General features: G+C 47.3%; 1 protein-coding gene across 6 annotated transcripts in view; it reads left to right on the forward strand.

Annotated features, from left to right (window-relative positions):
• Window positions 1–1330: 1330 nt before the first annotated feature.
• LOC135920377 (G2/mitotic-specific cyclin-B2-like) overlaps window positions 1331–24323 on the forward strand; it is a 321085-nt gene continuing 298092 nt past the window's right edge. For 5 of the 6 annotated variants that reach the window (XM_065454624.1, XM_065454626.1, XM_065454628.1 and 2 more), the window contains exons 1-3: window positions 1331–1511; window positions 11278–11411; window positions 15853–15954. In XM_065454624.1, coding sequence (XP_065310696.1) covers window positions 15883–15954 — 72 coding nt within the window. In that variant the 5' untranslated portion in view covers window positions 1331–1511; window positions 11278–11411; window positions 15853–15882. The remainder of the gene's footprint in view (window positions 1512–11277; window positions 11412–15852; window positions 15955–24323) is intronic. The other variant, XM_065454625.1, reaches the window with a different exon arrangement.

The raw sequence follows: 24323 nt of genomic DNA on the forward strand, positions 1-24323 counted from the left end.
ATGAACGCACTAGACAGCCGCGTTCATAAACCGCAATGTAGCAAACTCTCGCTCATTATCAGTGTACAGAAGTACATATAAGCTGCTGTAATCACACAAATGGCTCATATTGGCCTTCCTCAAGATTTAGTGCGCAAAATGGTCATCGCAGTTGGTTTTTACGCCTGCTGTGCACAGATCGTCTTACGATCACGGCCAAGCACCGATGCGCACACGGCAGTCGCAATGTGTCGTGCGTATACGGCGGACGAAGTCGCCCGGCAGAGTCGAGAACGCGCGGTATCGGATTACAAACTAAATTAAATGTATCCGATTTAGCTTGTGAAATTACACAGTGAACGTACGTACCTGTGACACTGTCGGGTGTTTCGTCCTGCTTGGAAACATTCAGTAGAAGCCGACGGCGGTCCTCGATATTCATGCCCAAAAGCACAAGCTTGCCTCATTGCGGCTCGAAGTGACGAAACGTTTTCTTCGTAGCTTGCTCCGCGGAAGGGAAAAAAAAAACGCGTGCATAAGCTCGCGATAGCAGCGCTAAGCTGCTGCCCGCAATCGTAGCACAGTTCCAGGTGTAAACACGATCGGCGTGCAAAACAACCACCGGCTGGATAACATCGCCAAAATAACGTGTCCTTTTCGTTCTTGGCAACCATTATCTCCGGGCACAAAGTATTTGTACTTCAGTAAACACTCAACCCGATATGTCGCCGAATATCAAGCTCTTCCAACACAGCGGCCTTCCCGCGACGCAGTCGGCTTGGAAGGTGTATGGCGGTGGCCGCTCAGTGTTGCCAGTCAAATCCCGACCTTTGCGGTACTCTGAAATTTTTTCTAGTGACTCTAACCCGGGTTAACCCGGGTGGGGAAGGGTAAAGAGGAGAGGGGCAGGAACCAGCTTCTTGGGTCACGCGGCAGGCATCTAGTAAAGGAGGCATTGTCTAGGCACTATAGTATGGTATGTCTAAGAACGTTGAGTCGCATTGTTGAAATCGCAATCATGTGAAATGAGCCCTCTAAAAATCGCATTGCGCCGCGTGCGACAGCACCGATTTTCGTCGTTGCAGTCGCAGCATGTGAAACAGGCTTAACACAGCTAAGCTTGGCTGGGGAAGGCACGTAAAGTTAGTTTTGTTGCTCAAAACTAAGCACAATTGAGCATTGCTGCTGAAAGAATAACCTCTAAATTGTAATTAAACGCGAATGCACGCATGTAAAAATTACTATTCATATCACAAAATGATATATTTTATTTATTCATTTGTAATCGTTTTTCTTAGACGCCGTAGTGGCGCTGTCAGCGCAAAACGCTGACAGCGCCGTTTGCGCCTGCTATCCGCAAAGGCAAAGCCGTGCCCCAACCGTAACGGCTCTATGCTAACGGTAACGGGACTATTTTTTTAAAATCATTTGTTTTACACGACTGACGATTGGCTGGATAGGATCGCGTCGCGTGGCGCGTGGAGCTCTGCGCTGTTGGCGCTTCGGTTCGAACAGCGGAGACGAGCCTAGAGGTGAGTGACCTCTGAAAGCTATGCGTTTTAGAACGGTGTAGTGAAACGATACAGTAACCCACGTTTGGCGGAAGCCGTTGCAGTGGGCTTTTCGGTTGCTGCTATGTCTGACTTGTAGCATTCGCGGCTAGATCTTTACTCACTGCTTCACATTCGGCGGACCTGGTTGAACTGCGGTCCGCTCCCCTGAAGCGACTGTCACGGAAGATTTTTCAATTTGTTGTTAGTAGCAATCGGTTTGTTTCAAATCTTCGGTCGGAATTTGTTTCTGAAAATCTGCGTACTAACGTATCTAGGTCATGACCTGTCCCTCCGCGGCTATTGAAATTTATTGTTTATTTCTGCTAATGTGTAACCGCAGTTAGTTTTGAATGTTGTTTTCGATGGCTTCCCTGCGTCTAGCCCTCTTCACATCTGGTGGTTTCGCAGGAATACCGACCACCGCGGGTGCGATCTTAGCTAACCAACCGTAGTCTAGCGCGTGCTCAAACCCGCGCAACGGCGTCGGGGCGCGCTTCAACAAATCGCTTGAACGCACCACGTTGCGGTCTTTTTGCGGCCTGCTTCGAGTGAAGTGTGGCTTGTCACTCAGCACACGAAGCCACGCAGCGCTGTTTGTCGTGACTGAGGCGCGGCTTTGCAGCTGTGTTAATTTCTTGAAGCGATTTATTGCATGCGGTTGTGGCTGGTATCACATGCATAGCCGGAAGAAGTGGAGCCCAGTCCCGAGCTCACGGCGAACGCAAAGCAAGTGCCTCATCCCATAGAGTTTCCTACAAAAATTACGAGCGGGAACTCAAGCGCTAGTGTCTATGGGAGCTGCAATGGGAACGGTTGTCCCAGCATGAGAATTGACCACTTGCAGAAGTACGACTGCGCATGCGCCGAAACCGGTCGCGGGGCGGCGCTTCGTGAGCGCGCTCTCCGTGGTTGGAAAGCAAACTGCGCAGCTCGGGCGTGACATGCCAGCCAACTGCGTCGCTTTCGGCTGCATGAGCTATTATTTTGGAAATGGAAATAGAATTTCTTCAGATTTCCACCCGCGAAGGTTAACGTGGAGAGAACTTTGTGGACGGCAGCGGGGAAGTGGTCGAACCCAGACGGCACGCCGTGGCAGCTAACAATGCATTCTAATATCTGTGGCCTGTGCAGGCGACTTCCATTCCCTTGTCATCTCCTTCCAGTTCTGCAACGCTGAGCAGAAGGCCAGCGACGTGCTGGCAGGCCTCGCTAAGGCTGTAAAATATAAAGAATGCACTTTTTCTTCACGCTCGTCACTGAATGACTGACTATATGCGAGTACGATTGAGTGATTTGTGAAAAACGACGCCAACAGATGCGGCCAGTCTATGTACTTCGTGTCATTTGTGAGTCAGCGCTCGTCTTCTTTTCTTTCGTACAGGTAATTTAAGTTGCGCTCTCTTCCACCATGACTTCGAACCAATTCGCCCAGCTATCAGCCTTGAGTATTCGCGAGTGAGCAGGAGCGCACTGGCCTGCGCTCCTGCTCACTTTTTTGCTCACTCCTGCTCACTTATATTTAAGCTAATATAACGTATAATAAAATAGGTTGGCGTAAGCTTTGAGGCCTTAGCGCTCGCAAAAACACACTGAATAACCTACCGTGTACATATAGCGCATGCGAAATTTGGGATACGGTTTGGTACACTACAAGCATGGAACACAGCAGCTTGGCGAAACAGCAGGAAACGAATACCAAATTTGCAAGCTAGAACGTGTACATCTACTGTTCCATGCAACAACTAAGAGTACTGGGATTGCGACAGGCATAATGTACTCATTCGGTCGCACATTCACAGTGCTCTCCGGCAATATCGTCAATGACTTTTGTGAACCATGCTGTAACCACTAGATACCCGACTTCATGGATGGCGTGCACGTAACTCGTGTGAGGCCAAGTGTAGGGTCCGAGGTGTTTACGTTAAGTTTTATGTTCTTAACTTAACCTTCTTTTAAAGCCCATCGGCGGTGTGCCTGACAAACGGACAGTGTTGGCATGAAAATAACCCCACGCATTGTCACTCGTTACCCGGCACTCTGAGACGTCAATTGTCTATCCAATTTGCAAAAATGGCTAGGGAATGAAGTCCTTGTCAATCCCATTTGAGGCAGGTCATATGCAACTACCAAAGAACGTCGACGCTTTCCCTAAATGTGAAAAATGCTCTGCAAACACAACCTCCCCACTCGATGCCGCCGTACCAAAGCAAGGCTGGAGCTGGGATGTTTTCCAACCAAGCGACGAGGCACAAGCTTCCTGTTTTTCGCGCTAGGTGCCGCTCCGACTTCTGCAAGTGGTCAATTATGGGAAGTACATGGATTTGCCTAAACTTCATCCTTTTGGCTTTAAACGGCTTTGTGACTGTAAACGCGTCATTTTCAACAGTATATTGCGCAACAAATAATTAAGTAAACATAATTAATTGCCCGACGGCAGGATTCGAACACAGGGACTCTAGCACAGAAGCCCGATATTGAAACCATTAAGCCACGGACGCATGTATTGACAAGTGAATGAAACGCCCTTATGAATTTATTGCGGGCATGCCAGTGCCTTGAGACGCTTGGAGCATTTTGATTTGGCCACCTGGACAAGCTCAATCGTTGCAATTAATAGCAATTGTACGCATTCCCGGCGTCTTCTGCACTTCGAAGAATATAGATTGCGCTTAAATATACGACAATAATATTTATATAGCGTAATATACAAAGCCACAAGAACGTCTGAATCCACAAGCACGAAGATCAGACAAATCCATGTACTTCCCATCATTCCATGGTAGGACAACGACTGCAGCGCCAGAGTTCCCTCTAGTAATTTTTGTAGGAAACTCTATGCCTCATCCAAAACTGCCCCAGCCTTGCTTTTGTCACTCCCTCTTCTGCTTGCAGCAGTAGGTGGCGCTAGCAACACATCACTAACAATTGTCACACACCTTCCCCTTTTGTTCTTGTCATGGAGAATACCGATTCACGGGGTGTCTTGTCCAGGTACTTTTTAGCAGTGCAACAGGGCTTTCTCCCGATAGGACGACTGCTGCTGGTAGCCCAGTTCTGTTGTGTGGCTGGCTGTGGCTGGTCTGGTTCAGCAGCAGCTCCTTTGCGCTCCACAGGCTCTGTTGCTTGTTGCTCAGCTGGCTGATCTAGAGGCAGCGTTTGCAGATGGTGCTGGCTGTACGAGGGTGGGGCGAATGTGGTCCCCACGTCTGTGCCACACAGTTCCATATTGTAATACAACCTCAGATGAGGCGCAGCTCGTAGGACCGCTAACAGAAGCAGGTACCCATGGTGGACCTGATCGGAAGTTCCTGGTGAACACTGGGGCACCCGGGTCTATTATTAGCGCAATGCAGCAACCCTTGTCCACCTGCAGTTTTTGCTTTATCTGCTTCAATTGAAAGACGATCGAAAACTTAGGCACATGACATCCAAAGGTGTCTTGATTATTCTTCCCATGAGCAACTCTCATAGCGCACGGCCTTTTACTTCATGAGGCGTTAACGGTAGTGGAAGAGCACCCTGGCCACTTTTGTCCTGAATTCACCCGGTGTGCTTTTTTTCAGTTTATCTTTGGTAGTCTGTACTACCCGCTCAGCAGCCACGTTAGAAGTATGGTGATATGGAAGCACCAGCATGCGACGGTTGCCATTCCTGTTCAGGAAGTCAGCGTACTAGCTGCTGGTGAATGCTGGCCCATTGTCGGAAACAATGACGTCTGGCAGACCATGTTGAGAAAAGACAGTCCTGAACACAGATCGTGGCCTCTGCAGATGGTGATGGAACAGAGTGAACTTTTACCCACTTGGAAAAAGCATCCACCATCATGAGGAAGTAGTGTCCCATGAATGGACCTCCAAAATCAACATGGATCCTGGTCCATGGCTTGTCAGGAAATGGCCATGGCATAACTGGTATCCTCCGGGCAGACTTCTGGTGCACTTGGCAAACAGGACAGTTCTGCACCTGGTTCATCATGTCATCGTCGATTCCAGGCAACCAGACATGGGACCTAGCAATCATCTTTGATTTCTCAATTCCAGGGTGGTCAGTGTGCAAAAGCTTAAGTACTTGGGATTGCGGGGACTTTGGAACGATGACACAGGCTCCCCACAAGAGGCATTCTTCATGCAGACTAAGTTCATTGGTCCTCGTAGTATAAGGGCCCCAGTTTCCATCTTCCGGAAAAGGACTCCCAGTCAGGACAGCCCCAGCCACTTGTGACAGCATGGGATCCCTTGCCATCAGGACAGGTCATCAGGGTATGCTTGTTCTAACACGAAGTCTTTGGCAGGCGTAGTCATGAACCTCAGTTGCAGGAAGAAACAGCCGGCTGAGTCCATCAGCATGGCCTAGCATACTGTCTGGCTTGTAGACGAGCTTGAATTGATAGCTTGATAATGTGAGTGCCCACCTGACGACTCTTTGTGATGCCTGGCTTGGCACACCTCTACTTGAACCAAAAAGTCCTAGCAATGGCTGGTGGTCTGTTAAAGCAGTCAACGGCCTCCCCCACAGGTACTGATGAAATTTGCGGACACCAAATACCAAAGCAAGACCTTCCTTGTCAGTCTGACTATAGTTCCGCTCAGCAGCAAGCATAGTACGTGAAGCAAAAGCTACAGGTCTTTTGGTACCATCTGCTTCAGTCTGTGCCAAGACTGCACCAACACCATACGGTGAGGCATCGCAACTGAGCACAAGTGGTCTCTAAGAACAGTAGTGGACCAGAACAGGTGTCTCTGACAAGTGCCTTTTACTTGTGATGAATGCTTGCTGTTGCTCTTTCCCCCATCTCCACTTTTCCCCTTCAAGAAGCAGCTGATGTAAGGGATGCAGTCTTGTTGAGATTTTGACACAGTCTGTAGAAATTAAGCAGGCCAAGATAGCTTTGAAGCTCCTTCACATTCTGTGGCTCTGACGCATTGATGATGGCCTCTACCTTCTTGGAGTCAGGCTTTAGACCTTGCTTGTATACAGGCCAGGTATTCCACTTCGGAAGCGAAGAAACGCACTTCTCCAGCTTCAACCTAAGGCCCACTACTCGAAGTTTCTGCAAGACATTCATCAGATTCGCCAAGTGGTCTTTGTCGTCGATGCCTGTAATAACAATGTCATCAAAGTACAGAGCTGTTTTCGGCACGCCACGAAGCAGATTTTCCATCTCTCGCTGAAAGATTGCAGGTGCAACAGAAATGCTAAAAGGCAAGCGTGTGTACTGGAAGAGACCCATGTGTGGTGTTGATGGTTACATATCCAATTCTTTCTGCATCCAGAGATATCTGCTGGTAGGTGTCTCGCAGGTCAAGTTTCTGACCTCCCGACATGGCTGCCGACAGCTATTCAGCACGCGGAACTGGGTAGGTTTCCATGAGTGGCTCAGCATTGACTGTTTGCTTGAAATCTCCACAAATTCTTATTGTGCCTGTTTTTTTGTTTTTTTTTTTCTGAACAGGCACAATCGGCGCTGCCCGTTTGCCTGTCTTCACAGAAACGAGAATGTTCTCACGCTGCAACCTCGGTATCTCCTGCGTTACGAGGTCCACCAACATGAATGGGAGTGGGTGGGGTTTGCAGAATCTTGGGCATTGCATCTGGAGGCACAAGAATTTTGGCGGAAAATCCCTTGAATGTGCCAATGCCTTCTGCAATCACCTCAGGAAAACGAGCAATGAAGTGGCTGACATCACTAACTTGTTTAATTAGTTTGAATCCTTCGACGCCAATGCCCAAAGCTTGGAACCAGTTACACAGAAGGACTCGTTCGTGCCCCTTGTATCCAATGCAAGCATTTGCCTTGCCCTTGACTTGCTGGAGCTCCCCACTAAAGCCGTGCAAAAATACATTTGAATGTGGTCGACAGAGGTGGGAGCAATCGCCAAATAGAAGACACCCTACAAAGGGCAATCTGGGAAACGGAAAGCTATCTGAGACCGATAGGGCTAAAATGCTCGCCAGAAAAATCTGAGATGCTAATCATGAGCAAGCAGCAGGTCACTAACCAGCGCCTGGTGAACAACACCCCGGTCCCAAGGGTGGACAAGATCAGGATACTGGGCATGTGGATACAAGGAAATGGGAGAAACACCGAAACGATAAACAGACTAGAAGCAACGACCAACCAAACTTGCAGGCTTCTCAGGAGAATAGCAAACAAAAATGCAGGGCTGAAGGAGGCGAACCTACTTAGGCTTGTCCACTCTTTCATCAGTAGCCGAATCACCTACGCTATCCTGTACTTAAAAATAACTAAAGCAGAGAGAGACAAGGTAGACATCCTCATCAGGAATGGTGTCAAAACAGCCCTAGCTTTACCACCGTGCACATCAACCGAGACTATCCTCAACCTTGGAGTGTCAAACACCCTAGAGGAAATGTGCGAGGCGAAACTCGCGGCCCAATATATCAGACTAACTGGCAGCAAAATGGGCAGATCCATCCTTAGGAAATCGGGCTACCAGGGCCCAGAGTCGCGAGAGGGGATAACCGCCATCCCCAAAGAAATTACCAACAGGTTAAGAATACCACCCATCCCAAGAAACATGCACCCCATACACAACGAGGAAAGCAGCAGAAGCAGAGTCCAAAGACTCCAAAGCTCCCTCCTCCTAAAGCAAGGGGTAGTGTACACTGATGCAGCAGAGTACCCAGAAGGGCACTACGCTGCAGTAGTAGTGAGTGACAAAGGCGCGCTAATCTCGAGCTGTAGCGTGAGACACTCTTCACCAGAGGAGGCAGAGGTGGCGGCGATTGACCTGGCAATCACAAACCCATCAACCAGAATAATTATCACCGATTCTAAAACTGCAATCCAAGCCTATGACACTGGCAAGGTGCCCAAAGAGGCCTGCAAAATTCTGCAGGCAGGCAAGGAGAACGTACCCAACGACCTAATTGGAATAAAATGGGCGCCCGCCCATGGTGGACTCGCAGGGAACGAGGTCGCCCGAGGACTCGCACACCCGGCCCCAGTGCAGGCAGACTGCTCCCTGTCCAAAAAGCGAGACTTAACCACATACAGAGAAATTCTAGAAAACTGTATACTGGGAAGGAGGACCTTCCCTCCACCCCCATAGATCTCTCGCAAAGAAGGAAGAAGTAATCTGGCGAAAACTGCAGACGGGTACATTTCCAAACCGTATATCCCACACAAATGGCATCCTGAGGTGCACTCTCCCACATGCAAAAACTGTGAAGGCACAGCGACCTAAATCACATGCTCTGGGCTTGCCCAGCGCTAAACGGTCTACATGGGAACAGTCATAGGAATCCTCACTCCGTAGCCAGGAAGAACAAGCCCAAAATCAAGTTGTCGGTCAAGCCCTGGTCACCGCTGGAAGCCAACTAATTCTGGCCAACATCCAGGGGGGAGGTAGACGGTAAACAGGGGAGCTGCGTCTCACCCCGATCACCCATACTCTCTGACAGGTGCAAATAAAGTGCTTTCTCTCTCTCTAGACTCAGTTCTGGAAAGGCACGTTGACACTTATCTACTGGCATTATGGAGACTCTTGCACCGGTGTCCAACTCCATCGGAAACGGCTTCCTGAACATTTCCACGGTGACACTGAAGGGCGGCACAGTTGGCTCCCTGCTTAGGTGCCACATGTAAAAAACGTCAGCGCCATGAGGAACATGAAGCACGTTGGCATCAACAGCGTTTACCTGTGTGGTATGTGTTGATCATGTCGGGACAGTCCTCACAGCAGACGTATTTTCCTTTGCAAATGTATCAGCCTTCCGCGAGTTGCAGACGACTGCCAAGTGCCCCACTTTCTTGCAGTAGTGACACTGCGACTAGCTGAGTCTGCATTGCGACACTAAATGACTTCTGTCGCCACAGCGGTAACACGCCATGCTCTTGGTCATAGATGCTACCCGGTGAGTAGGCAAACCCGGTAAACCACTTGCAGTTGCCTGACACAGTTCACCAGCATCCTTTTTAGCGGCTTTCACCGCCAGGGCAGTTTTCACTGCGTCCTTGAATGTGAGGTCGGAACTCTCGAGTAGCTGTGTCTGAACCGCTGTGTTGTTTATGCCACATACTGTTCGGTCTCTCAGCATGTTGTTGAGTTGGGTTCCATATGTGCAGTGTTCAAACACTTGAGGGCCGCAACAAAGTCGCTGACTGCTTCTCCTTCGGAACGCCCCCTTGAATTGAAGCGAAACCTATGACTGATGGGGGGGGGGGGGGGGGGGGCATAGTGCCTACGAAGTACGGCCAGTATCTTGTAGAGCGTTTTATCTTGGGGCGTTTCAGGCTTTACAAGGTTGCGAAATAGTGCATAGGTACGAGGCCTGCAGCAACTAAAAAATATTGACCTTTTCTTTGTAGGCACAACGTTGTTGGCTTAAAGAACTCTTGGATGTGCTCCACGTAAGCAGGCCAGGCATCGTCTTCCCCCTTGAACACTTCGATCCTACTGGAGATAGGCATGGTTGTTTGCGCAATTCGGTGCATCCTCATCGCAACTTTGTCACATGTATAGCCAGAAGAAGTGGAGCCGAGACCCGAGCTCACAGCGAACACAAAACAAGTGTTTATTGCCTTATCCAAAACTGCCTCAGCCCTGCTCTTGTCACTCCCTCTTCTGCTCGCAGCAGTAGGTGGCGCTAGTAGCCGTTGGTGCTAGCAGCACAACAGTCACAGCTGGTGTAAGCACTTTTGTTTTTGTACAATAAAAGCGTTAGGTCTTTGTCGCGTCCATTGTTATCGCACGCCATTTTGCGCTGGTTCTAGTCGGTTTAGTTCTGCTGCTGTTCTCTAGCCTAAATTTCGTGACATGAATAAGCTCTGTTGTAGCGCCTCTTGGGTGACCGTTGCTCGAGTTGAGCCTGCAATAACTGCATCCACTAGCATTTATGCCATGATGTCCCCAGATCTTAGGTCAACAAGAAATCACCAACTCTGCACTACTTGGTACTCAGCCTAGCGTTTTTTGTCATTATCTCAAGTTCATTGAGCATAAGTCGTGCTGAATGCTAAGCTTTGTTGCAAAGTCACTGCAGAAATGCTTTTGTGGAATGTCTCGTTCACCCAAGTTACATTTTTTGGCCGCTGCATGCTTAGGAGATGTAGGAACTCTGCCATACTGCTTGCACCTAAAAGGATGAGGCCAGGTTAGGGTGAAGCAGTGAACATATTTGACACTAACCTTAGCCTTAGCCCTTCAACGCCAGTTGTCACAAATTAAGTTTGACCTGTGCTCTGGAAGTGTTTTCATGCATTTGGGACAGACAATGCTTTTAACCGCCAAGTTAGTAGAAAATTCAGTCTTCATGCAAAATATTGGTGGCATCCCATTGTGAGGGCTTAGTGCCGTTACAATCTCCTAAAACAATAATTCTGGCATTAGAGGGTTGAAGGGCAATTTTAATGGTGGTGTCATGGCACAGCAAATTTGCTGAGAAGTAGCACTAGTTAAGATGCTACACTGCTTGAATTTTTTTTTTACTGCTTGTCATGTGACAGCTGCAGTGTGCATCATGGAAGTGAAGCCGCATCACTGATGCACACACTTCCTTGACGTAAGTGCTGCAGTCACCATAAGCATATAGTTGTCCGATTTAACATTGGTCAGATGCTCGCTGAGGCATTTATTGCACCGTGTTCGACAGGTGAATAACTGCGCAGCTGGTGCACTCCATGTGCTTGGTGGAACATTGTTGTCAGCTCCTGCAACATTGCTTGTGCTCTCGGGGACTGGTCAGATGCTCGCTGAGGCATTTATTGCACCGTGTTCGACAGGTGATTAACTGCGCAGCTGGTGCACTCCATGTGCTTGGTGGAACGTTGCTGTCAGCTCCTGCAACATTGCTTGTGCTCTCGGGGACAGCACTGCTGACAACACCATTGAGCCTGACCTTCACTGAAAATTTCAAGTAAGTTCCGTACTGTGACACTTCTTTAGGCGCTGTGACAGGCCTTGAATGCTAAACCAGAGGGTGCGAGATCGAATCTCGTCCACAGCAGCCACATTTGAATGGGGGTGAAATGCAAGAACGTCCGTGTATCATGCATTTGGTGCACATTCAATATGTCCCAGATGGTGAAAATAATACTGAGTGTTCCACTAGGGCATGCCTCATCATATTGTGGTTTTGGCACGTAAAAGCCGAGAATTTAATTTTTCAACAGTTCACTGAACTGATTAATGTGTTAGGCAGGCTGTCCAGTCTTGCTGGTATAGCATCTTCTTAAGTCATAGTTACGAAACTTGCATACACAATAGGCATACCCGCCATGGTTGCTCAGTGGCTATGGTGCTAGGCTGCTGAGCACGAGGTGGCGGGATAGAATCCCGGCCACGGTGGCCGCATTTCGATGGGGACGAAATGCGAAAACACCCGTGTGCTTAGATTTCGGTGCACATTAAAGAACCCCAGGTGGTTGAAATTTCCGGAGTCCTCCACTACGGCGTGCCTCATAATCAGAAAGTGGTTTTGGCATGTAAAACCCCAAAATTTAATTTTTTCACACAATAGGCATGACTTCCAACAAGCATTTCTTTTGAAGCATGCACATTTGGGAGTAATAAAAGCAAACAAAGCTGCATAGTAGAGTGCAACATGCTTTCATTAAAGTGAACACACAAGCACATCGGCTGCTTATGCTGTCATCAGTTACCAGAGCCAGCAATTGGTGGCCAGAAAAGCTGTGAATGCCAAGTGAAGTAAAAGAAAAAGCTGTGGCACCTCTAGTTATGGCTAGCATCTGTAAAGCTTATTGCAGTCGCCTTGTGGCAAGTGGCTGTTGCAGATTGCAGGTTACATGCCTTCATTTTTCCTTTCATAATGGTCCTCCACAAAGTGTACTGTTCAGAAAAACTTTCCATTATTTGTTTTCGCATTGTGCCCTTAGTTATGTTTTGTGGATTAGCTCCTGCGATGAGAGAAATCATTTTATTTATTGAAAGTAGCACCAGGTTCCTTCAATACTTCTCGTCGTCAAACTTCCAGGAAAGTTTCATATAGGGACAGAAGGTGGCACCAGAGATGCTGGCGTAAGTAGGTGAACAATCTGTTGTGCCAGATCGCCGGGCTGCGCCATAATGCAAATATTTCACAAGGAAAGGCACCTCTCCCACATTTATTCCAGCATTCATGTTTGTAGAGTGAACATGTGACAGGAACTTTTGGCAAAATCGGTTTACCCTTTATTAATGGGCGTTGCCTACAGGCAAAATGTGAAAGAATTTTTTCGTGCTGTTTCTGACTAAATGCCTTCAGCCAGCACTGAATGACAGGCAGCAAGTGTAACTTGTTGGTTTAGAGCAGGAACACTGGACCAGGAACAAGTTTGTCACGTGACTCTTGAATGCGAGGTCAGAGGAGACGTGGCCAGCTGCAGTGGTGTGACACACGCACGGTGAAGGGGGCTGTCTACACTAATTGAAAATGAAGCGTTAGGTGGCTTGACGTGAAGCCCACTTTGTTTCCTGCATGGTGTTTTCCCCTATTGCTGAAAAATATTACTCAAAATATTTTTTTGTTGATTACTCAGATTGGTGAGAAAGTCCAGATTTCGGCCCAAGTGTGCTGGAAGCCAATTAGCTGGAAAAGTCAGTTATACTTGGTTTGCTAGTTCAATTTGTTATTTAGATGTTAGTTTATTAGTTAGTAAGTTAATTATATTTGCTTAGTTATTATGGCTGTAATAGATAAGTTATTAGTGAATAATTGTGTTTTATTTTCGTTAATAGATTGGTTAGCTTTGTTAGCTTGATTAGTGAATTAGTTTTGTTAGATACCTTACTTATTAGTTGAGTTGTTGTATTAGTTACTATGTAATTAGTTTATTGGTTGAGTTGGTTTTGTTACTGTAGTGTTACATTGCTTATTGGGTTTAGTTATGAGTTTTTTATAATTAGTTCAGTAATTAGCTATTTGTTTTGTTAATCAGTTTGGTAGGTTTGTTAGTTTAAAACGCAGGTTGTTTACACGCAATCGCATAACATGAACTACCTCTAAAGATGGAACAGTCAGAGTGTACAATTTGAATTATGAATTAAGCCGCTGTTGCCAACGCAGTTGAAACTGTAAATGAAACAAGGCATTGTAGTTAAGAAATGGTTGAATGCTGTACAGAAACAGGGTGGTGATTTGCACATTACAATAGTATTTGCATGCCAATATAGAGCCGACCCTTGTGCCATAGCGAGCATAAACATAGAATGCCTGTGGCATCCGTTGGTGTGTGCTCCAGCCCACCTTCTACTTGTGCCGCGGTGTGTCCACTATATGAAGCTCTCCCATAACGTTATGCACAAGTTTCGTGACTAGATTGAAAGTATTGAAGGACCTTGGTAGCACCTTTTGGTTTTGTTTGTATGTGCACTTTGCAAACATGACTTGAATATACCAAGATACCAGTGGTGTGCTTAGCTACCCTTTGCTCAGGTGCTTAAAATACTCATTCCAGGCATGCGCGAACCACTGTGGTGTGCTAACAAAATACCATTGTGATATCTCAAAACGCAACAGGCAAGTGTACTGTGCTGCAAAGTTGTCTTGGGAACAAACCGACAATCCATGGGGCACATACAAGCTTGACTGGTGTTGTTGGCCTTCTGCCTGTTGTTTCCAAGATGAATGCATACCAGCTAGCCCAGGTTCTTTGGCAGCAAAGCCTTCCTACAGTGAAAGCTTTCACAACATTAGCAGTTACGCCGCTGCTAGATTGGGATTGCGTGAATGTTGCGCACACTCATTTCAGTCAGCACCATTTAACGAAGGGATGCACAGCATGCTGCCTCCTATTCATAGCACTGCTGACATCCATTCCAGCAACTGCTCCTGCAACTTCGATGTGGGTTCTTTTTGATGCAAAAGCATCATGTGCCCCATTACGCTAAAATCCGGCACCGTAGTCGGCACGCTTCCACATCAGAAAATACTCGCATTTACATCAAATTTCTCGCGGAGGTTCCTGTGGACAAAGTAAATATTAATGCCTTTGAAAAAAATGTTAGCTAAATGTGGGTAAAAATCGAACCCGGGGCTCCGGCTTGCGAGACGAGCACGCTTCCCCCGACGCCATGGCCGCTCCACGGTTCTGGTTGTTGACTAAAATGTGTGGCCTAGTGCGTGCATTATTGCGCATCTCACGCTGCAGCCATCTGGCTGACTAATCGTGTGGCCTAATGCGTACACTATAGGGCACGTGGTGGCACCTGTGCCATTACATCGTGAATGTATAAAATAAAAAGCATTAATGCCCAATCGAATGCCGCTGAGCGGTCCTTTGAGTTATGAAGTCCTTGTGGGCAAGTTTGCCGCATATTCGTTTAGCCTTACCGAGGTGCAGTTAACACGCAGGCGATACCTTGCGTGGACAAGGAATGCGCAGACGAAAACATTTCACTAAAGCAGCTGTAATGCTTTCGCATTCCCACACGTAAGCAGTCTCAAGTGTCTGCCGAATTTTTTTTATTGGTGTTCAGGAAATGTTCATGCTGTCATCAGTCTGCGGTCATGTTACACCAGCTACGCATTCGTCATGCACACCAGCACCCGCCTCCAAGCACATTGTTCAGCCCCAGCATGCCGGCTTGGGGACTGAGAAGGAAGCGTTAAATTTTGGAAGTGAAACAAAGATGTGGTTCATGTAGTGCAGCTGTGGAATTTTGGTGAATACAGCACAGTATTCTTTGCGCGTCTTCTATTGTTGTTAATCAGTGTGGCAAGGAACTGTTAGATGTCACAATACTTTAAAGTTACCCTGCAACACCATTCTTGGGTCACATTTGATCATGCCAAGCAGGGAAAATGGGCAACACTGAAGTCGGTGTGATCTAACAACAAATGTGTTGCTTGCAGTATTTGCTGTGTCAAGTTTGTTGATTCAATGCCAGGTCTTGATGCACAAGCTGGGAGCGGAAAGAACATTGCGATGCTTTTGGGCTTGCTCACCGGGTAATTTTTTGTGCTGCGACTTGTTGCAGGGTGTAGCAGCATAGACGACAAACCAGTACCAAGACATTGTTCCAAGCCTCTCACGTTTGCTGCTAAGTTTTTCTCAGATTTTAAGGTCAGGGATCTTATTTAAAGCAAGAAATGAAGTCTAAAATGTACCATTATTTACTTGTTTAAGTTTAAGAATTTTTTTTAAATAAATAGTCTTTAAGGTATGGTACTGCAACCCTAATATCTAATGGTATGTGCCTTTTTTGGATGCGACATCCATTTTTATCTCCATTTGTTTCAATTTTATGCAACCTTCCTTAATTTTCCATAGGGATTAGTAGCATATCGGTTCCTAATTTTTTGCAAAACATGGTGTCAGTGGCTGGACATGCTTGCTTTTTATGCTACTTTGGTGCAGGCGCTATTGGCGAGACTCATAGCAGATTTGATGGAGAAGCCAATCAAGGAGGCCTCGCAGCAACCAACACTGCCCCATCCCAACAGACTCCCAGCTCCAAAGGCAAGATTGAAAGAATGGAAAGCTTGCATATCAGTGCAGAGCTTTTTCAGTAGAGCGAGCAGAAAGGCTAGTTTGGGTGACATGATGGCACTAAGCATGTCCTCTCTGAAAACCCTCATTACATTATCATTGTACTGGTGCCTGTCATGAGATGCGTTTGGGCCAGTGGCGCCTTCGTGTGGCGGTGCTGCAAATGTAATGCCATCACATGACAGGGGTTGTCGCCAGCTACATTTATTTAATGTTCTGTCATTATTTTCTCGTTTGTGTTGCTGACATGCCATGTGAAACCAAAGCAGCTGATCAAACATGTTGCATTTTTGGGTGCGCGGACAGTTACTGAAATGACTCAAGCTGGTTAAGCCAATCGTTTTTCATCATGGCCTTGCAGATGGGATGATCTCTGGATAAGTGCTGTCTGTAGTCAACAGTACCTACAGTTCTCGGCAATTGAAAAGTCATACTCGAAGGTCTTGTTGTGAAACTTAATAAGAGGTACAAATTCAAGGTTATACAGGTCTACGACCCTACATCCAGTCATGATGACTAGGTAGTCAGAGGTTTCTGTGGTGACGTCGAATCGGCAAGGAGGAAAGTCAAAACAAAATATACTATACTGATGGGCGACTTCAATGCCAGGGTAGGCAAGAAGCAGGCTGGAGACAAGTCAGTGGGGGAATATGACATAGGGTCTAGGAATAGCAGGGGAGAGTTATTAGTAGAGTTTGCAGAACAGATTATGCGGGTAATGAATACCTTCTTCCACAAGCCGTATAGCCGAAAGTGGGCGTGGAGGAGCCCGAATGACGAGACCAGAAATGAAATAGACTTTATACTCTGCGCTAACCCTGGCGTCATACAAGATGTGGACATGCTCGGCGAGGTGCGCTGCAGTGACCATAGGATGGTAAGAACTCGAATTGGTGTAGACTTGAGGAGGGAAGGAAAGAAACTGGTACATAAGAAGCCGATCAATAATTTAGCGGTAAGAGGGAAAATAGAGGAATTCTGGATCAAGCTACAGAACAGGTATTCGGCTTTGACTCGGGAAGAGGACCTTAGTGTTGAAGCAATGAACAACAATCTTACGGGCATTATTAAGGAGTGTGCAATAGAAGTCGGTGGGAACTTCGTTAGACAGGATGCCAGTAAGCTATCGCAGGAGACGAAATATCTGATTAAGAAATGCCAGTGTGTGAAAGCCTCTAACCCTACAGCTAGAATAGAACTGACACCACTTTCGAAGTTAATCAACAAGCGTAAGACAACTGACATAAGGAAGTATAATATGGATAGAATTGAACATGCTCTCAGGAACGGAGGAAGCCTAAAAACAGTGAAGAAGACAATAGGAATAGGCAAGAATCAGATGTATGCGTTAAGAGACAAAGCCGGCAATATCATTGCTAATATAACTGACGTAAGGAAGTATATTATGGATAGAATTGAATGTGCTCTCAGGAACGGAGGAAGCCTAAAAACAGTGAAGAAGACAATAGGAATAGGCAAGAATCAGATGTATACATTAAGAGACAAAGCCGGCAATATCATTACTAATAGGGATGAGATTGTTCAAGTGGCTGAGGAGCTCTATAGAGATTTATACAGTAACAATGGCACCCACGACAATAATGGAAGAGGGAATAGTGTAGAGGAATTGGACATCCCACAAGTAATGCCGGAAGAAGTAAAGAAAGCCTTGGGAGCTATGCAAAGGGGAAAGGCAACTCGGGAGGATCAGGTAACAGCAGATTTGTTGAAGGATTGTGGGCAGATTGTTCTAGGAAAACTGGCCACCCTGTATATGCAATGCCTCATGACTTCGAGCGTACCGGAATCTTGGAAGAATGCCAACATAATCTTAATCCATAAGAAAGGGGATGCCAAAGGCTTGAAAATTTATAGACTGATCAGCTTACTGTCCATTGCCTAAAAAGTATTTACTAAGGTAATCGCAAATAGAATCAGGAACACCTTAGACTTCTGTCAACTAAAGGACCAGGCTGGATTCCGTAAAGGCTTCTCAACAATAGACCATATTCACACTATCAATCAGGTGATAGAGGAATGTGCGGAATATAACCAACCCTTGTATATAGCTTTCAAAAATTACGAGAAAGCGTTTGATTCAATCGAAACCTCAGCAGTCATGGAGGCATTACGGAATCATGGTGTAGACGAGCCGTATGTAAAAATACTGAAAGATATATATAGCGGCTCCACAGCCACCGTAGTCCTCCACAAAGAAAGCAACAAAATCCCAATAAAGAAAGGCGTCAGGGAGGGAGATAGGATCTCTCCAATGCTATTCACGGCGTGTTTACGGGAGGTATTCAAAGACCTGGATTGGGAAGAATTGGGGATAAGAGTTAATGGAGAATACCTTAGTAACTTGCGATTCGCTGCTGATATTGCCTTGCTTAGTAACTCAGGGGACCAATTGCGATGCATTCCACACTGACCTGGACAGGCAAAGCAAAAGGGTGGGTCTGAACATGAATCTGCAGAAAACTAAAGTAATGTTTAACAGTCTCAGAAGAGAACAGCAGTTTACAATAGGTAGCGAGACAGTAGAAGTGGTAAGGGAACAGATCTACTTAGGGCAGGTAGTGACCGTGGACCCAGATCATGAGACTGAAATAATCAGACGAATAAGAATGGGCTGGGGTGTGTTTGGCAGACATTCTCAGATCATGAACAGCAGGTTGCCATTATCCCTCAAGAGAAAAGTGTATAATAGCTGTGTCTTAGCAGTACTCGCGCACGGGGCAGAAACCTGGAGGCTTACGAAAAGGGTTCTACTTAAATTGAGGACGACGCAACGAGCTATGGAAAGAAGAATGATGGGTGTAACGTTAAGAGATAAGAAAAGAACAGATTGGGTGAAGGAAAAAACGTGAGTTAATGACATCTTAGTTGAAATCAAGAAAAATAAATGGGCATGGGCAGGACATGTATTGAGGAGGGAGGATGAGTGAGTGAGTGAATAAACGTTTATTTGGTCCAGCAAAGCGCGATAAAACGCGCACCTGGCTAATCCCACGACGGGACTGACAGATCTAGTCTGCCGGCCCGATCGCGGGCGCGCTGGACGGCCAGGATTTGATCCTCAAAGACGGGACTTCGCAGGAGGGCGTCCCACTCTTCCTTGGTGAACTTCGGGCCCAGCGACCCGCACTCCCAGAGCATATGAGGCAACGTAGCTACCTCACCACAGGCCACGCAAGAACAATTCGTATAAATCTCTGGATACATGCAATTAAGGGACGCCGGATTTGGGTACGAGTTCGTTTGAAGAAGTCTGAGTGTGACCGCCTGCGGCCTGCTTAACTTGAAGTGAGGCGGGGGGAAAACCCTTCTCTCTAAGTAGAAGAATTTAGTTATTTCGTTGTGTGTGAGAGGAGCGTCTCGGTGTCCGGGGAGAGAGTCGCCCGACCCGAGGGCAGCGCGGTCGGTAAAGCCACGCGCAGCCTCGTGGGCAGACTCGTTGAGGTTCAGAGGAACCCCCTCAATCGCCCCGACGTGTGCAGGGAACCAAAAAATCGAGTGCATGGAGGTGTTGCCGTGTTTGGCGCCTTTCAGAATTTGAACTACCTGCCGGGCGACCCGGCCTTTCTGGAATGCCCTGATGGCGGCTTTCGAATCGCTATACACCCTGTCTCTCCGACCGTCTTGCATGGCGAGTGCAATGGCCACTTGCTCGGCCACCTCTGGGTTCGTTGTCCGGACGGAAGCACAGTTGATAACTTTACCCAGCGTGTCAACGACGGAAACCGCAAAAGCCTTGCCGTCTCGGTAAGCAGCTGCGTCCACGAAGCTTGCTGCGATTTTGTCCCTGTGGACAAAATCGGAGGGAGGATAACCGATGGTCATTAAGGGTTACGGACTTGATTCCAAGAGAAGGGAAGCGCAGCAGGGGGCGGCAGAAAGCTAGGTGGACGGATGAGATTAAGAAGTTTGCAGGAACAACATGGCCACAATTAGCACATGACCAGGGTAGTTGAAGTATAGGAAAGGCCTTTGCCCTGCAGTGGGCATAGCCAGGCTGATGATGATGACTCGAAGCACATGGTCGCCGACGCTTTTTGTACGGACTACTACAAGCGCTTGGGACACCGAGCTGATGCAGTGTGGTATGCAGTGAAAGTGAGAACCTTTGTGACTCTGTGACTGCATTTGTTGTTCCCGGGTCAATCTAGCACTCACTTGTGGCGAAAAAAAAGGTGGCAGCCATGTGCTCACAGTATTGCGTTTCAATTGCTGAGCACTGTACATTTCCGGTGCTGCTTTGCTATGGTGTAGGTGTTGTAACATTAATAAAGGAGCCATTCACCCATAAGAGCTTCGTGACGCATGCAAATTGCCTGTCTTCACCTCCACAGGTGTAACGACTCTGGAACTTAGGCACCCAAGGCGAACTCAGATTTGTTGTCATTTTGTAGTGTTAGTGTTTGGACAGACTTCTTGTTGGGCGAGTTTGCGCATGGCTATGTTAGGAAGAGTCACACGCTCAAAAGGACAAACACAGGAAAAAGGACGTAGACAGAAAGAGTGCAAACTATAAACTGGTTTTATTCGTTTGGGAGCTGCACGTGTAGGTATTGTTCACACGTGCCAAAAGGAGGGGGGGAGGAAGAGATGGCGAATCAAGCTTGCCTCAAGTCAACAAAAGCTGTGCAGAAATTTTCTACGTAATACAAGTATGACAGAAGTGTCGCTTAGTCATCGTCCTTTTCCTAGATGTTAAAGGGAAGCTGAAACGGTTTTCAATTTCCATGAATTGCTGGGATTGGGAAGAACAGACCTAATAATTTATGGTTCCGAAATTTTTTTCTTCGTTTTGTTAATATAAGGGGCGGAAATCGCTTTCGAAATCACCCCCGCGGACACGCCCCCATCGCTTCCCGGAGCGCCGGGTGAGGTGGTTGCCAGAGGAGAGAACCGGCGAGAGTGACGCCACTGGCGGGGACCGAGCTGCCGGACCGGCGTGCTGGCATGCGCTGGCATGCCTCTTTCCGTCCTGCGCTTTACTGAACGACGCTACGAGAGATTTGCCGCCGCCACCGCTCACGTTTGTTTTGCGATTTTCGTAAACTGTTCCTTCCTTCTGTGCTGCGTGAGTGCCTACAGCCAAGGGCGCCCAACATGCCCTCGTTCTGTGCAGCATTCGGCTGCGCGAACACACGTGGGCGAGACGATGTGGTGTTTCACAGGTTCCCGAAGGACAAGAAGCTTGCAGCGCAGTGCGGTGAGGAGAGATAAGTTCGTGCCGACGAAATCAACTGTGCTGTGCTCGGACCATTTCCGCAATAGCCGGGTAGCCTTACGACAAATGCGGAAACGCGTTGTTGCTAGCGTTGCTATACTCCGTTTCATACATCAGGTGCAACGCTGTGGAGGCTTGAGATACTTCTTGCAGTGGCTGCGTTCGCACTTAGAAAAAGTTCGGTGTTTCTTGACCCGATTTTTGAGAACTTTTCATATATGAGCTCAGTTCTGAATGAAAAAAAAAGAATTTACCCATAGAAACAATCCGTGTACTTATGGCTGCTAACACGATCTTTTAAATCAATTTTCTTTTTGGCATTCTTTAATTGCAGCCCGTTGCGGCAGCTTCACGTGCATGCTCGCGCGCGAGCAAACGCCGCTGGCACGCTGCGAACCATAGACGGAAACGCGCGCAGTAATAAATTTTGGTAACCGGACTTCATGCGTAGCTTCCACAGCGTTGCACCTGAGGTATGAAATGGAGTATAGGCTTGCCTAGTGATGTTCGACGTACGGTTGCAGTTATCATGTTTACCACACGGCGGTGCTAAAACTGCCTAATATTTTTATGTCAACACTAGCATGGAGCGCGCATACCGATTCTTGATCGAGCCACAATCGCAAAGTCGTTGAACCATATTCTGAATATTGCACGTATAATCCCCCTGACCATCTCGATCTGGATGTGTATGATAAGCAACCTCCATGACTGTACCTCGCAGCACTGCATGTGCGCACTTTGAAACGCGGCACTTATGTTCGCGATCGTGTATCAACTCTCAGAAAACCACTGGACTTTAGACAAGCAGCGGCAAGGTGCTCTACATCGCGGAATTGTACCCGTGTTTACAATCTAATGAGAAGTTAGTGCTTCGGCATTCTTCTAGCAGCAAGTTCCCAGTGACACTTTAGCGCATTTTTTATCCCGTCATTGGAACGTGCAGCTACATGAAAAAAAAAAAAGCATACGTAACAGCTAAGATTTCCAACGTGCGAGAAGGTGCACACATCGCTCTCGCTTTTGGCACACTCAACATCATCGTTGCCGCCGTTGCCGCCATCGTTTTCCGTATCGGCTGTCGGTTCGAACATGTACGGCGAAAATGCCAGCTGTCCGAGACAGCGAGAACGTTCCATAATGCTTACAACAGCTATGAAGCCAGAACAGAACAGCGTGCTACGCTTTGAAACGGCGGCGCCGACCGGTGACTGCCGCCATTGACGTCACAGCGGCTCCGACCAATCACGGGCAACAGCGGCGTTCGCGCGATACCCTGAGGTGCTGGTGCGCGTTTTCATGAAAAAACAGCCGCTTGCGCTTGTTTCCGCCCTTTTTGAGCGACATATTCGTGTTCAGGGGACTCAAAACTGTAGAATGCCGCAGAGAACTAATTTTTTTCGAAAAGTGTTTCAGCTTCCCTTTAAGACCTTCTAAGTGCTCAAGGGCTATTTCGCTCTTGCTCGTGCCTGGGATGTTCTCGAACAGTAGTTCACATCCTTTGCACACATCGTAATAAGTGGGCAAGTTCGCTCCTTCTCTTTTCCGAATTGACAATGCATGCTCTCCTGCACATTCATTCATGCAGCAGGGGAGTATATATATTCGTATACCATGTTCGCGGCACATTTAATCAGTTTTGGCGTGCTTTATCCCGCAACGGCTTCATCAGGCTCCTTCTGTGCTGATCCTCGGGCATAGCCCAGCAAGCTTATTTGGAACGGGAAAAACCACGGCTATGCCACGCCTGTTTGTCACGTTTTTTGTGGGCAACTTTGCATATATTAAACAACCGTGGGCTTCTTTCAAAGCAAGACCATGCTTGATGTTTCTTTTTTACCTTATGAAGGTTTTCAGCCACAGCTGTGATGACCTTGCGTATATCAGTCTTTTATTTTGGGGTATATTTTTCTGCCTCACACTTCCCAAGCCTAGTTGCATCTGGCGGTGCACTGCAAGCCTGGTGCACTTCCGACCGAAGTGTGGAGAAATTTCGTTTGCTCTCATCTCCTACGGCACAAATTTTCCGCTAGAAATGCCCTCTTATTCAGTGCTATTATGTTATCCTATACAATAATACTTCGTTAACTCCTACTTGCATATCTAGAAAAAGCGGCGAAGTCGAAATTTCCTTCAGCACTGAATCATTTCCTATATGTGCCGCATATTTATTGCCATTTATCTCGAAGTATTGTGGGGCCAAATTGTGGAGATGTCGAAATCATGACGGAGAATGAAACAAGATCTCTGCCATCAGACCGTTTAACGAGCTTCCGCGAGGCTGCCGCACCTTGGTCAAGTGATGCTTTGCCCGATTGTGACGTCTGAACCTTGCGGCATAACAACTTTGTCAAGCAACCATGTGACGGGAGAGACGTGCACAGAGACAGGCCCTGCAAAATAGTATGATTGACGAGAGATGGAAGATGGCCCACTTAAGCGAGCGGTGTGGAACAGCTCACCGGTTCACTTTAATTTGTAACCTGTGTTATGCTGCACAGTGCCTCCTCCCTGTCTCGGTTCTCTTTTTTTGCCGCCTTACCTTGTCCCCCTACCTGCACATACCTTTCAGTTTCTTTCTTTTTTCTTTCCTTCTATGTTTTTGAGCACATGCGTCATACTGGCAATCATGCCATCATGCAGCAGGACAAAAGAAAGTCATATTACAACACAACAGATCATTGGCCTTGTTTTATTGACATGCTAATGATACAGGCTCAGAAAATTCACAGAAGTGGATGACATGAGCATTATTTTCATGACTGCACTAATTAGCACAAATGAAGACCAGGACGTAAACTGCAGGTTCACCTGTTTTATTTAAAGACATGCAAGAAGTTCACTTTCGAAGTTTAGTTGCACCAGCCCACGATGCGATCGATGAGGGCCGTGAGACATATTTCAAACAGCCACAGTCAATGAACGGTGCCATCCTTTGCCAATAGGGCTTCTTTACTTCTCCTTTCGGTTGCATCGGGTGCGACACCATAAGACGCACACAAAACCAAAGGGACTGCCGTGCATGCCGTATACAACGAGCAAGTACGAGTAGCGTGAGCCTGCGCACGCCATCCACCACTCATCGGCAAGAAAATGAAACGAT

This window comes from Dermacentor albipictus, unplaced genomic scaffold (assembly GCF_038994185.2).
Source record: "Dermacentor albipictus isolate Rhodes 1998 colony unplaced genomic scaffold, USDA_Dalb.pri_finalv2 scaffold_13, whole genome shotgun sequence".
NCBI classification, from domain to species: domain Eukaryota; kingdom Metazoa; phylum Arthropoda; class Arachnida; order Ixodida; family Ixodidae; genus Dermacentor; species Dermacentor albipictus.